At 38.8% G+C, this 12,543-nt stretch overlaps 1 protein-coding gene across 3 annotated transcripts in view; it reads right to left on the reverse strand.

Annotated features, from left to right (window-relative positions):
• The window catches only part of grin2ca (glutamate receptor, ionotropic, N-methyl D-aspartate 2Ca), a 66,722-nt gene that overhangs the window by 18,506 nt on the left and 35,673 nt on the right, over nt 1–12,543 (reverse strand). For all 3 annotated transcript variants that reach the window (XM_084130376.1, XM_084130375.1, XM_084130377.1), the window contains 2 exons: nt 9,792–9,906; nt 3,743–3,954 (listed from right to left, as the gene is read on the reverse strand). In XM_084130376.1, coding sequence (XP_083986502.1) covers nt 3,743–3,954; nt 9,792–9,906 — 327 coding nt within the window. The remainder of the gene's footprint in view (nt 1–3,742; nt 3,955–9,791; nt 9,907–12,543) is intronic.

Raw genomic sequence — 12,543 nt, forward strand, 5'->3', positions numbered from 1 at the left:
GCAGCTTGGTGAAAAAAGGTCCACTGTTGGAGCAATCATTAGAAAATGGAAGAAGCTAAACATGACTGTCAATCTCCCTCGGACTGGGGCTCCATGCAAGATCTCACCTCGTGGGGTCTCAATGATCCTAAGAAAGGTGAGAAATCAGCCCAGAACTACACGGGAGGAGCTGGTCAATGACATGAAAAGAGCTGGGACCACCGTTTCCAAGGTTACTGTTGGTAATACACTAAGACGTCATGGTTTGAAATCATGCATGGCACGGAAGGTTCCCCTGCTTAAACCAGCACATGTCAAGGCCCGTCTTAAGTTTGCCAGTGACCATTTGGATGATCCAGAGGAGTCATGGGAGAAAGTCATATGGTCAGATGAGACCAAAATAGAACTTTTTGGTCATAATTCCACTAAACGTGTTTGGAGGAAGAAGAATGATGAGTACCATCCCAAGAACACCATCCCTACTGTGAAGCATGGGGGTGGTAGCATCATGCTTTGGGGGTGTTTTTCTGCACATGGGACAGGGCGACTGCACTGTATTAAGGAGAGGATGACCGGGGCCATGTATTGCGAGATTTTGGGGAACAACCTCCTTCCCCTCAGTTAGAGCATTGAAGATGGGTCGAGGCTGGGTCTTCCAACATGACAATGACCCGAAGCACACAGCCAGGATAACCAAGGAGTGGCTCTGTAAGAAGCATATCAAGGTTCTGGCGTGGCCTAGCCAGTCTCCAGACCTAAACCCAATAGAGAATCTTTGGAGGGAGCTCAAACTCCGTGTTTCTCAGCGACAGCCCAGAAACCTGACTGATCTAGAGAAGATCTGTGTGGAGGAGTGGGCCAAAATCCCTCCTTCAGTGTGTGCAAACCTGGTGAAAAACTACAGGAAACGTTTGACCTCTGTAATTGCAAACAAAGGCTACTGTACCAAATATTAACATTGATTTTCTCAGGTGTTCAAATACTTATTTGCAGCTGTATCATACAAATAAATAGTTAAAAAATCATACATTGTGATTTCTGGATTTTTTTTTTTTTGATTATGTCTCTCACAGTGGACATGCACCTACGATGACAATTTCAGACCCCTCCATGATTTCTAAGTGGGAGAACTTGCAAAATAGCAGGGTGTTCAAATACTTATTTTCCTCACTGTAATATAATATAATTATTATATTGTTTTATTTCTATATCAGTGAACATAAGCCAATCACCACAAAATCATGGTAATGCAAGCTCGAACTGCTTCGATGGCATGATCAATTGCCTTAATTTTTTTTGATAAAAAGTAAAAAATAAAGATTTTATTATTAATAACTCATATAAATCAGACTTCCTAAAGCAACATACCGAAAAAATGTAAGTTAGTAGCATCAGTACTTTTAATTGCTCCCCAACCACATTGCAAGTGGAGTGTGGTCACATTATACTGTGGCGGTACTCAAGTTTTGTACTCAAGTTTCCTCCAGATGTCTGTGCCATTAAACCAGATGCATTATTATTCAGGTAGCTAGCTATAAAACAGTCAGTTGGTCACACTATATATTAGGTGTCCTTAACGACTACAATGTACTTATTGTGTTCATATTGTATTGAGAAACACTTTTGCTGCTATTGAGGTGGTATATGGATAAGGTTAGGGACAGGTTTGGTGGTATGGTTAGGTTTAAGGGTGGGTTAAGGCGTAAGTAAGGGAAGGCTCAACAGTGTAAATATAGATGTAATTACAGAAATGAATTACAGCTATAATTACATGCAGGTGTTTAAAAAATAAGTGCAATGTAAAAACATGCATGTACACAATAAGTGCATCGTATCAAATCATTAATTTAAATGTTAGTACATAGTAGTTAAAGACACCTAATATAAAGTGGAACTCAACAGTTTTACCAATGTAAGATTTCCCAGCTGCATTGACCTGAAATAGAAAACTGGCAATAGTAGATGATTTTCTGCACATCAGTGGCACTTTTGGCAAGGCTGAGAATGCAAAACTAATGTGTGTTGCAATATGAATAGCATTATCAAATTTCCTTTGTCCTTCTGTTGTCTGTTGTTCTTTCAGGTAGTTTCTGCTGACATCTGTCTAATATTGTTTTATCTAATTCATTATTTGCAAAAATCTGGCACTCGTAACAACACCTGACCATCTGGAACCAGAAGTGTTTTCCAACAAAAAAGTAATACAGTCACATTCCTTCATTCTGTTCAGTAATATGATAAAGGCTCAGACTGGTCTATTCATTAAGACGAGCCCAGGCCTCGTTAATTATCCATTGATAAAGTGCTCCAGTGTGCTTGTTTACTGTGAGTTCACTGTGCTCTGTGGTTGACTGACAATGACCACTGTGGCTGCGGACTGGAGAAGAATACTGAAGAGGCTTCTGGGTAATTCCCTCATCAGCAAGGTGAATGTACACTACTTGTCAACATTTTGGGGTCAGTAAGATATTTTTGATACTTTTATTCCACAAAGATTCATTAAATTATGGAAGTCCATTTCTGCCAAATTAGGGGGGAAACATGCTTTATAATTATAAAGTGGAAAATAAGATATACCGTCAGATGAAAGTTATAAATCTGACATCAAAATCAAAGTCATGACATTAAAAACAATGACATAAAAAGCCAAAACTATGAGATAAAAAGAAAATATTTTGACTGTCATAATTATGAGATAAAAAGTCTAAATTATGTGGAAAAAGCCATAATTATGACTTAGCCTAAAATGTTGTGATAATTTATAATTATCACAACATTTTAGGCTAAGTCATAATTACTTTTTATCTCATAATTATGACTTTTTGTCAAAAGTATTCATTCATTTTTGTCATTATTTCAACTTTTGTCATATTTATGACTTTTTGACTTTTCATTATTGTGATTTTTTCTTATGTGGCAGAAACGGGCTTTTGTGTTAAAATGATCGAAAGTGACAATAAAGACATTTATAATGTAAAGATTTCTATAAAAAAAAATGCTGTTCTTTTGAACTTCTATTCATCAAAGAATCCTGAAAATAATGTATCATGGTTTATAACTCTTTCCCCACCAGCGTTTTTTTTTTTTTAACTTGCCAGCCACCGCCAGCATGTTTGATCATTTTCACCAAACTTTCATGGCCCTCAAAATATTTAGTTTGAATATTTCATATGAATATCTGAACATACAAATATGAACATATGAAACATATGAAAAGGCAACTCACCATTCTGACTTTTTTTCTCACTGACTTTATTTCATGCAATTCTGACTTTATAACTCACAACTGCAAGTTTATTGAGAAGAAAGTCAGAATTGTGAGATAAAAAGTCGCAATTTTAAATTGTTTTATTCCGTGGCGGAAACAAGCTTCCATAAACAAAACCAAATTAAGACTAGTAGTGCACCTCCTCAATTCCCCTCGGCTCATTTTGGGCTTTGAAACTTCAACCTTTGGGTAACCAGCTCAAAACTTTAACCACTAATACACACCATTATACCCTATGTAGGTTCAGGTTGTTTGGGGTTGTCTTTTAGTTCGCCCAAAAATGAAAATTCTGTCATCATTTACTCAAAAGATATTCTAAAAAAATGTTTGTTTGTCAATGTTGTTTGGACCACAGTCTTCTCTTTTTTTTTGCACAAAAGTAAGAAAGTCATACAGGTTTGGAACGACACGAAGGCGAGTAAACAATGACTGAATTTTAATTTTTTGGTGAACTATCCCTTTCAGCATTGTGAAGACCAAAACACAGTTACTTACGTTTCTGTCTTGTTCGACTGCCGTCTACAGGGGACGGTGTTACTGAGGCAGGTGCCAGTGACAGGATCCACGGCTTCTACGATCACAAAAGGCCTTTCCTCAAGTGTGGCGACTGTCAAGTGACGGTTGTCAGACACAGGCTCCAGGAAGGTCCCATAACGGGGCCAGACAGGGTACCTCGTCTGCAGGATACCATACTCATAATTCCCCACCTGTTAAAAAAAAGAGACAGGTTTTAAAGTGTTAGAGATTATGACACATCCTTCCAGCTTTAAGCTGTTGAATTTATTCATGAAGTTTTAACAAATAAACAGTTTATACTCATAAATCAAAGCCAGAAACACAACATTTTATATCATTCTATTTTATGCATTCTAAGTATCCGAATACAAAAAATAAAAGGACATCAGGGAATTTTATTTATCTTCATCTTTCTCTATTTGCTGTGTTTACACCTGGGTTGTTATGTATTCATTGTGCAGAATTAGAGGCGTTGGTTAATTTCCTCTTGAATAGGTTTAACATCATTTTTAGTCCTGTTAGAGCAAAGACAAGACTCATGAGAAAAATGCCATATACTATTTGAAAACTTATATTTCAACCTAACCAAGGAAATGAAAGCAATGCTGTATTTAAATGACTTCAAGCCGATGCAAATCTCTGAGCAAGCACTTTCTGCCGGTTACGCTTTATTAGTTTGGATGCAAGTAATCTTTTTGTGATAATTATATTCATTAGATTTTATGGTGCTTACCAATATAGACAAATTGTAATATATTGGCTAGCTCCTTTCATAAACATATAGACCACAGCTCAGGGAAAACACAAAACCACATAGTGAAACTAATTACTGTTTTTTATTAAGCAAGAGACTGTCCACACTTAATCATGCAGTGCGAAATCGGTCCCTGGCTGGAATCACCCGTGCACTTATTTTTCTGACAAATACTTATGTCATGCCCATAAATCACCATTAAATAATGTACAGTTCTTTGGGTTTTCGTGGGATCAAGATAGTCCTAATATCAAGGGCGGCTGGCCAATAGAGGGCGCGAGGGCGCGAGGGCGCGAGGGCGCTAGTTATGATAGCTTTGGTTATCATAGAGTTAGTTATCATAGTGCTAGTAATCATAAAGTTGTTTATACTGCTGATTATCATAGGATCAATTATCACAGAGCTAGTTATGATAGTGTCAATTATAATAGTGCTGATTATCATAGTGCTAGTAATCAAAGAGTCATTAGTAGTGCTAGTAATCATAAAGCTGTTTATACTGCTAATTACCATAGTATTGATTATCAAAGTGCTGGTTTGAAAGTGTCAGTTATCATAGTGTTGGTTATCATAGTGCTAGTAATCAAGGTTGTTTATACTTATAATATCAATTACTGCAGTGGTAGTTATGATAATTTCATCTATCATATTGCTGGTTATCATAGTGCTATTTAACAATCATAAATTGTTAAAACTCGTTGTTTAAATAGTGTCAGTTATCATAGCACTGGTTATCATACTGTTAGTAACTGTACAGCTGTTTATACAGCTAGATATCATAGTATTGATTATAATCGTTTTATGATCGTGTCAGTTATCATAATGCTGTTTATCATAGGATCTGTTATCAGAGTGCTAGTTATCACAGAGTTGGCTATAGTGCTAGTTACAGCATAGGTGATCATAGTACCGGTTATCACAATGCTACTATTACAGTGTCAGTTATCATAGTATTAATTTTCACAGTGTTGGTCATCAAACTTTTAGTTTTCAGAGTTCCACAAAAACTAAAGAGTCAATACCCATTTTTTGCAGCTGCATCTGTCACTGGACGTTAGACCGGTCTTTGAAGGTCTTGGTCTTGTCAAAAATGTCACCAAAATGAATACAAATTCAAGATATGATTGCAAAAAAAGTACTTGTATGAGATCTTGAATTTTATTTTACAACATATGATATTATATCATATGCTATAATATAAAAATCAAGATCTCATACAAGCACTTTTATAAGCAATATCACAAGAACAAGTGAGCCGATTGCAAACGTGCTGATTTTATACAAATGTTAATTGAACAAAATTGTATTTTAAAAACATTATTCTCAACATTATTTATGCAGTTGTAATTGTACCAATTCAGATGCAACTTCTGTGCCACCGCTGCAGTGCAAAAATTAATTTTCTTGTTATTGATTTTTCATTCGATTGGTAACAGCTATAGAGCCTTCTTAAGAGTCTTATTATTCTAATTGTATGTATTGATTAAATACAAGACATTTCTCAGGCAGTAGATGTGGATCTTTTAGATGAATTTGAGAAGTTCTGGTTTGGTCTGGTCTGGTCTGGTCTGGTCTTGGTCTGGGTCTGGGTCTGGGTCTGGGTCTTGGTCTTGGTCTGGTCTTGGTCTTGGTCTTGGTCTTGGTCTTGGTCTGGGTCTGGGTCTGGGTCTTGGTCTGGTCTGGTCTGGTCTGGTCTGGTCTTGGTCTTGGTCTTGGTCTTGGTCTTGGTCTTGGACTTGGTCTGGTCTTTGGTCTTGGACTTGGACTTGGACTTGGACTTGGTCTTGGTCTTGGACTTGGACTTGGACTTGGACTTGGTCTGGTCTTTGGTCTTGGTCTTGGTCTTGGTCTTGGTCTTGGTCTGGGTCTGGGTCTGGGTCTTGGTCTTGGTCTTGGTCTTGGTCTGGTCTTGGTCTTGGTCTGTTCTTGGTCTGTTCTTGTTCTTGGTCTTGGTCTGTTCTTGGTCTGTTCTTGTTCTTGGTCTGTTCTTGGTCTTGGTCTGGACTTGGTCTGGTCTTTGGTCTTGGTCTGGGTCTGGGTCTGGGTCTTGGTCTTGGTCTTGGTCTGGTCTTTGGTCTTGGTCTTGGTCTTGGTCTTGGTCTTGGTCTTGGTCTGGGTCTGGGTCTTGGTCTGATCTGGTCTTGGTCTGGTCTTGGTCTTGGTCTGTTCTTGGTCTGTTCTTGGTCTGGTCTTTGGTCTTTGGTCTTGGTCTTGGTCTGGGTCTGGGTCTGGGTCTGGGTCTGGGTCTTGGTCTTGGTCTGGTCTTTGGTCTTGGTCTTGGTCTTGGTCTTGGTCTTGGTCTGGTCTGGTCTTGGTCTTGGTCTGGTCTTGGTCTTGGTCTGTTCTTGGTCTGTTCTTGGTCTTGGTCTGTTCTTGGTCTGTTCTTGGTCTGGTCTTGGTCTTGGTCTGGTATTGGTCAGGGTCTTGGTCTTGCCATGCCATGGTTTTGGTCTTGGTCTCTTCCCCTCAGAGTCTTGGTCTTTTCTTGGTCTCAACACACACTGGCCTTGGTCTTGATTGTCTCAGTTTAGGTAGTCTTGACTACAACACTGCTGAACGTGCAAACTTTTTTCCTATGAAGACGGGAGTAAACAATTTATCTTTGCTTTATAATATGTCATTTGCATATTCCCAATCTATCTTGCAGTAATTCTTAAAGACACAGTGGAGAGAGTCTTTACAGGGTTACTCTAGATCACAGTACAGTGACTTAAGAAAGGCCAACCTCTGGCACCTGAGGGCACCTTAGCAGCTTTTGACAAAAAGGTGTCATTAGAAGATGACACTAGCTAAGTAATAAGGAAAGAGTTATGACCAGCTTTCAGCCTCACTGTGTTTGAAAAGTACAACCTTCTGCCTAATAAATTACCTACACAGTAAATTACATCAACAAAGCAAAGACGACTGGAATGGAAAAGCACTCTTTCAGCCCGGTGCTGAAATAGATTTGCGAAACAGACATAGATAAGAGCTGTATATCTTCCACCTGAGGCAAAGGACAATGGACTTTACCCTGAAAGACAGATCGCCAATGAGAACTGAGAGAGTCACGTGTACAACACAGAGAGACAATCCATTTCATTAAAAGAAGTTCATCATGCCTGATGTCGTCACGCACCAAGACACCTTGTGAATATGTGAGCAGGATGAAAGAAGCCATTCTATGAAGAAAGTTAAAAAATATCACTCTTTGTTTATCAGGCTCAAAGAGAGAGGATAAGAAAGCCATAGTGACTGCAACACAAAGGGAGAATCTGTTAAAGGAATAGTTCACAGAAAAATCTAAACTCTTTACTCACCTTCATGTAGTTCTGAACCCATGTGACTTTCTTTCTTCCATGGGACACAACAAAGACTCTTGCCCATTCCCTTGCAATAGGGGACTGGTCTTTTAAGCTACCAAAAGGTTGCAAAAGCTTCATTAAATTATCATCAAATTACTCCATAGAACTTCTTATGTCTTCTAAATCCATATGATAGCTTTGTGTGAATAATGTCATAATTTACTGAAAATCATGAACATCTGCCCTAGCTCTTATTGGTGCAAGAAATGAGAGAAGTAGAAATTTCTGATTTGTTAATGAATCATTCTTTTGAGTTGATTTTGTCAAAGAATCAGTTGATCTGTATCATAAAGCTTGTCTGAAATATTCAGAATCTGACTCATCTGTTTTTTGAGTAAAGCTCACATCAGCAATGATCTCGTCTTGGTGGTTAACAGCTCATTGGAGTGAAAATTATTGTCTCTTTTTCACACAATGCCACCTTATGACTTCAGAAGATTTGGAAAATAACGTACTTTTATGTTATTTTATGATGATTTTAGATCCTTTTTTGAAGCTTGAAAGCTCTGATTCCCAATAGAAACGAGCGACAGAGTCTTCAGAATTATTCCTTTTGTTGTCCACGAAAGAAAGAAAGAAAGTCATATGGGTTTGGAATGACATGAGGCTGAGAAAATGATGACAGAATTTTTTATTTATGGGAGAACTGTGCCTTTAAAGCACTAGACAGCAGTGAGATTCAATGGAGAGCAACATCAAATATTCCTCATCAAATTTTTTTAGTATCTCATCTATACTATCTACATTTTTATAGCTCCATTGAGAAACATCTGTGACTAAGCTGATATTTAAATTAAGTCTCCTATGTTATGAAAGAGCTACATCTGAGCATTAGCTTTTTTCCAATTTTCCTCTTGGAGGATGTTATTTATTGGTGCATGCATGCTTATTAAACTGAAAAAAAAAATGATATATATATTTTTGGATGTTTTGAGAGACATGTTCTTGCTAGCTCTGTATCAGTGTCTAATCAGTGTAAAAAATGACAGAATCCCATTGTCATCCAATTCATTCCATCTTGTTTTAAATAGCAGAAAGCGTTTGATTACAGCAGTCTACATGTTTTCAGCACAGCGTGGTGATTGTGTCGAGCCTGGCAGAAAATCAGAATGGCCGACAACTCATTTGGAGCTTTGTTCTATTTTTCATGGCTTTCTCTCTCAGTGGTGATCCAGACGAGCGTTGCATCACTCTCAGTTCCTGATATAACTTCACTCCACCTGGAGGACAAAAAGCGTGGCCTATGCCAGGGAATTTTGGGCAAGATTCCACACCCAATATGAACCGAGTCCAACCTGAAGAAAATATCAATAACGAGTAATTGCTTAAAGACTGCTGGACGCAGTTTTTTGAGGCCCTGAACCAAAACAAATAGTCTTTATGGGCAACTTTCCCACTGGCTGTATAAACAGTGTTGAGGTTGCATGAAAGTATAGTGACCGTAAAATTGTTGTGCACATTTCCATGAATGATTTTGAGGCAGACTGCGTTTCGTTTTGTATTGCTTGTTACTGCTGATGTTTAAAGTTGCGCCAAACACAGTGAATTAGCTATCATTCATGTTGACCACTATAAAAACGCAGGACACCTGAGAATAGTTTGGTCATAAAACCAGACGGTGCACAGAAGATGTCATCCAGCTCTGGTAAAAACATAAATGTTTAATAGGATGTTTCACTCCTTCCAATTTCCATTCTCTGAACATAAAAAGTGAAAGTTGACACTATTCAAACTAATAACACTAAGGTGTGCATGCTATTTATCAATGGTGCTTTTGAATCACAACTAGCCTGAAGGCAATGAAACCTGAAGAGGTGCATTGAAATTGATGACACCACTGGTGGTGCAACCTTTCGAATGTAATATGGAAAGATAAAAATTACATTTTTCATAATTTCACAGGCAAAAAAAACCCAAAAAACATTCTTACCTTATCCCACTGTCTCCCGCGGTCCAGAGTGATTATGATCATGGAAGGGTTGACCAGATATCCATCATTGTTGAAGGAAAAGTCTGTATTCTCCCATGACACATTCAGCATATGCCTGTGAAAAGAGTCAGACAGATGTTTTCTAAAAAATGTTTGGGAACCTCCACCCAGAGCACCCAAGCAACTCATTACACCCACCCTATCGACCGCATAGCAACACACGTAAAACTACCCGTTACACCCTAGTAACCGCACAGCAACTAGAGGTCTGCTACCCGACCCGAGCCCGACGGGTCCCGAAAAATGTGCGGGTTTCGGGTCGGGTTCGGGTTAATGTTTATTGAACAGCCTCGGGTTCGGGTCGGGTTCGGGTTTGTAACTAAGAAAAACTACATAGGCTATATATAGTTTGCGAGAGAGAGAAAGTTGCGTGCGCATGATGTGCAATGTGTGCATAGCGGTTTCTTCTCGCTAATATTTTAAAATAATATTTTAAATAAAAGTGCTTAAAAAAAACATTTTGTATATATATATATATACAAACAAAATGTTTTTTTTAAAAGCACTTTTATTTTTTTTAAATAAAAAAAATATTTTATATCACTTTTATCTTTTATAAAAAAAAAACATTTCGTTTGTATATATACAGTGAGGAAAATAAGTATTTGAACACCCTGCTATTTTGCAAGTTCTCCCACTTAGAAATCATGGAGGGGTCTGAAATTGTCATCGTAGGTGCATGTCCACTGTGAGAGGCATAATCTAAAAAAAAAAATCCAGAAATCACAATGTATGATTTTTTAACTATTTATTTGTATGATACAGCTGCAAATAAGTATTTGAACACCTGAGAAAATCAATGTTAATATTTGGTACAGTAGCCTTTGTTTGCAATTACAGAGGTCAAACGCTGCAAGTCTAGATCAGTCAGGTTTCTGGGCTGTCGCTGAGAAACACGGAGTTTGAGCTCCCTCCAAAGATTCTCTATTGGGTTTAGGTCTGGAGACTGGCTAGGCCACGCCAGAACCTTGATATGCTTCTTACAGAGCCACTCCTTGGTTATCCTGGCTGTGTGCTTCGGGTCATTGTCATGTTGGAAGACCCAGCCTCGACCCATCTTCAATGCTCTAACTGAGGGAAGGAGGTTGTTCCCCAAAATCTCGCAATACATGGCCCCGGTCATCCTCTCCTTAATACAGTGCAGTCGCCCTGTCCCATGTGCAGAAAAACACCCCCAAAGCATGATGCTACCACCCCCATGCTTCACAGTAGGGATGGTGTTCTTGGGATGGTACTCATCATTCTTCTTCCTCCAAACACGTTTAGTGGAATTATGACCAAAAAGTTCTATTTTGGTCTCATCTGACCACATGACTTTCTCCCATGACTCCTCTGGATCATTCAAATGGTCACTGGCAAACTTAAGACGGGCCTTGACATGTGCTGGTTTAAGCAGGGGAACCTTCCGTGCCATGCATGATTTGAAACCATGACGTCTTAGTGTATTACCAACAGTAACCTTGGAAACGGTGGTCCCAGCTCTTTTCAGGTCATTGACCAGCTCCTCCCGTGTAGTTCTGGGCTGATTTCTCACCTTTCTTAGGATCATTGAGACCCCACGAGGTGAGATCTTGCATGGAGCCCCAGTCCGAGGGAGATTGACAGTCATGTTTAGCTTCTTCCATTTTCTAATGATTGCTCCAACAGTGGACCTTTTTTCACCAAGCTGCCTGGCAATTTCCCCGTAGCCCTTTCCAGCCTTGTGGAGGTGTACAATTTTGTCTCTAGTGTCTTTGGACAGCTCTTTGGTCTTGGCCATGTTAGTAGTTGGATTCTTATTGATTGTATGGGGTGGACAGGTGTCTTTATGCAGCTAACGAGCTCAAACAGGTGCATCTAATTTAGGATAATAAATGGAGTGGAGGTGGACATTTTAAAGGCAGACTAACAGGTCTTTGAGGGTCAGAATTCTAGCTGATAGACAGGTGTTCAAGTACTTATTTGCAGCTGTATCATACAAATAAATAGTTAAAAAATCATATATTGTGATTTCTGGATTTTTTTTTTTAGATTATGTCTCTCACAGTGGACATGCACCTACGATGACAATTTCAGACCCCTCCATGATTTCCAAGTGGGAGAACTTGCAAAATAGCAGGGTGTTCAAATACTTATTTTCCTCACTGTATATATATATACAAACGAAATGTTTTTTTTTTAAAGCACTTTTATTTAAGTTATTGCTGTTGTTCATTTAATTTGTTTTAAAATTCACATTTCATCCAGAGCGGTTTCTTCTCGCTTTGCAATGTTTTCGCTTTCTTCTCGATGTGCAATGTGCAATGTGTGCATAGGCTACACAGACCACAGACACACAGGCTCTCTCTCTCAAAAATGGTATTTATTTGCTGTGAGAAATAGAGTGGACCTCGGGTTCGGGTCGGGTTCGGGCTTAACATGTAAATGTAATTGTCGGATCGGGTCGGGTCGGGTTAAATGATCGCGGGTACGGGCCGGGTTCGGGTTTCAGTTTAAAGCCTGTGCAGACCTCTGACAGCAACGCACTAAAAACCTCCCAGAATGCCCTAGCAACCCCATAGCAACATACAAAAAACACTAATAACACCCACCCTATCAACCGCATAGCAACACATTACAACCTAGTAATCACATAGCAAAGCACTAAAAACCTCCAAGAGCACCCTAGCAACATACAAAAAAACACTCATTACACCCAAGCTATCGACTAAAT

Source organism: Abramis brama (assembly GCF_963993115.1).
Source record: "Abramis brama genome assembly, chromosome: 1".
Classification (NCBI taxonomy): Eukaryota; Metazoa; Chordata; class Actinopteri; order Cypriniformes; family Leuciscidae; genus Abramis; species Abramis brama.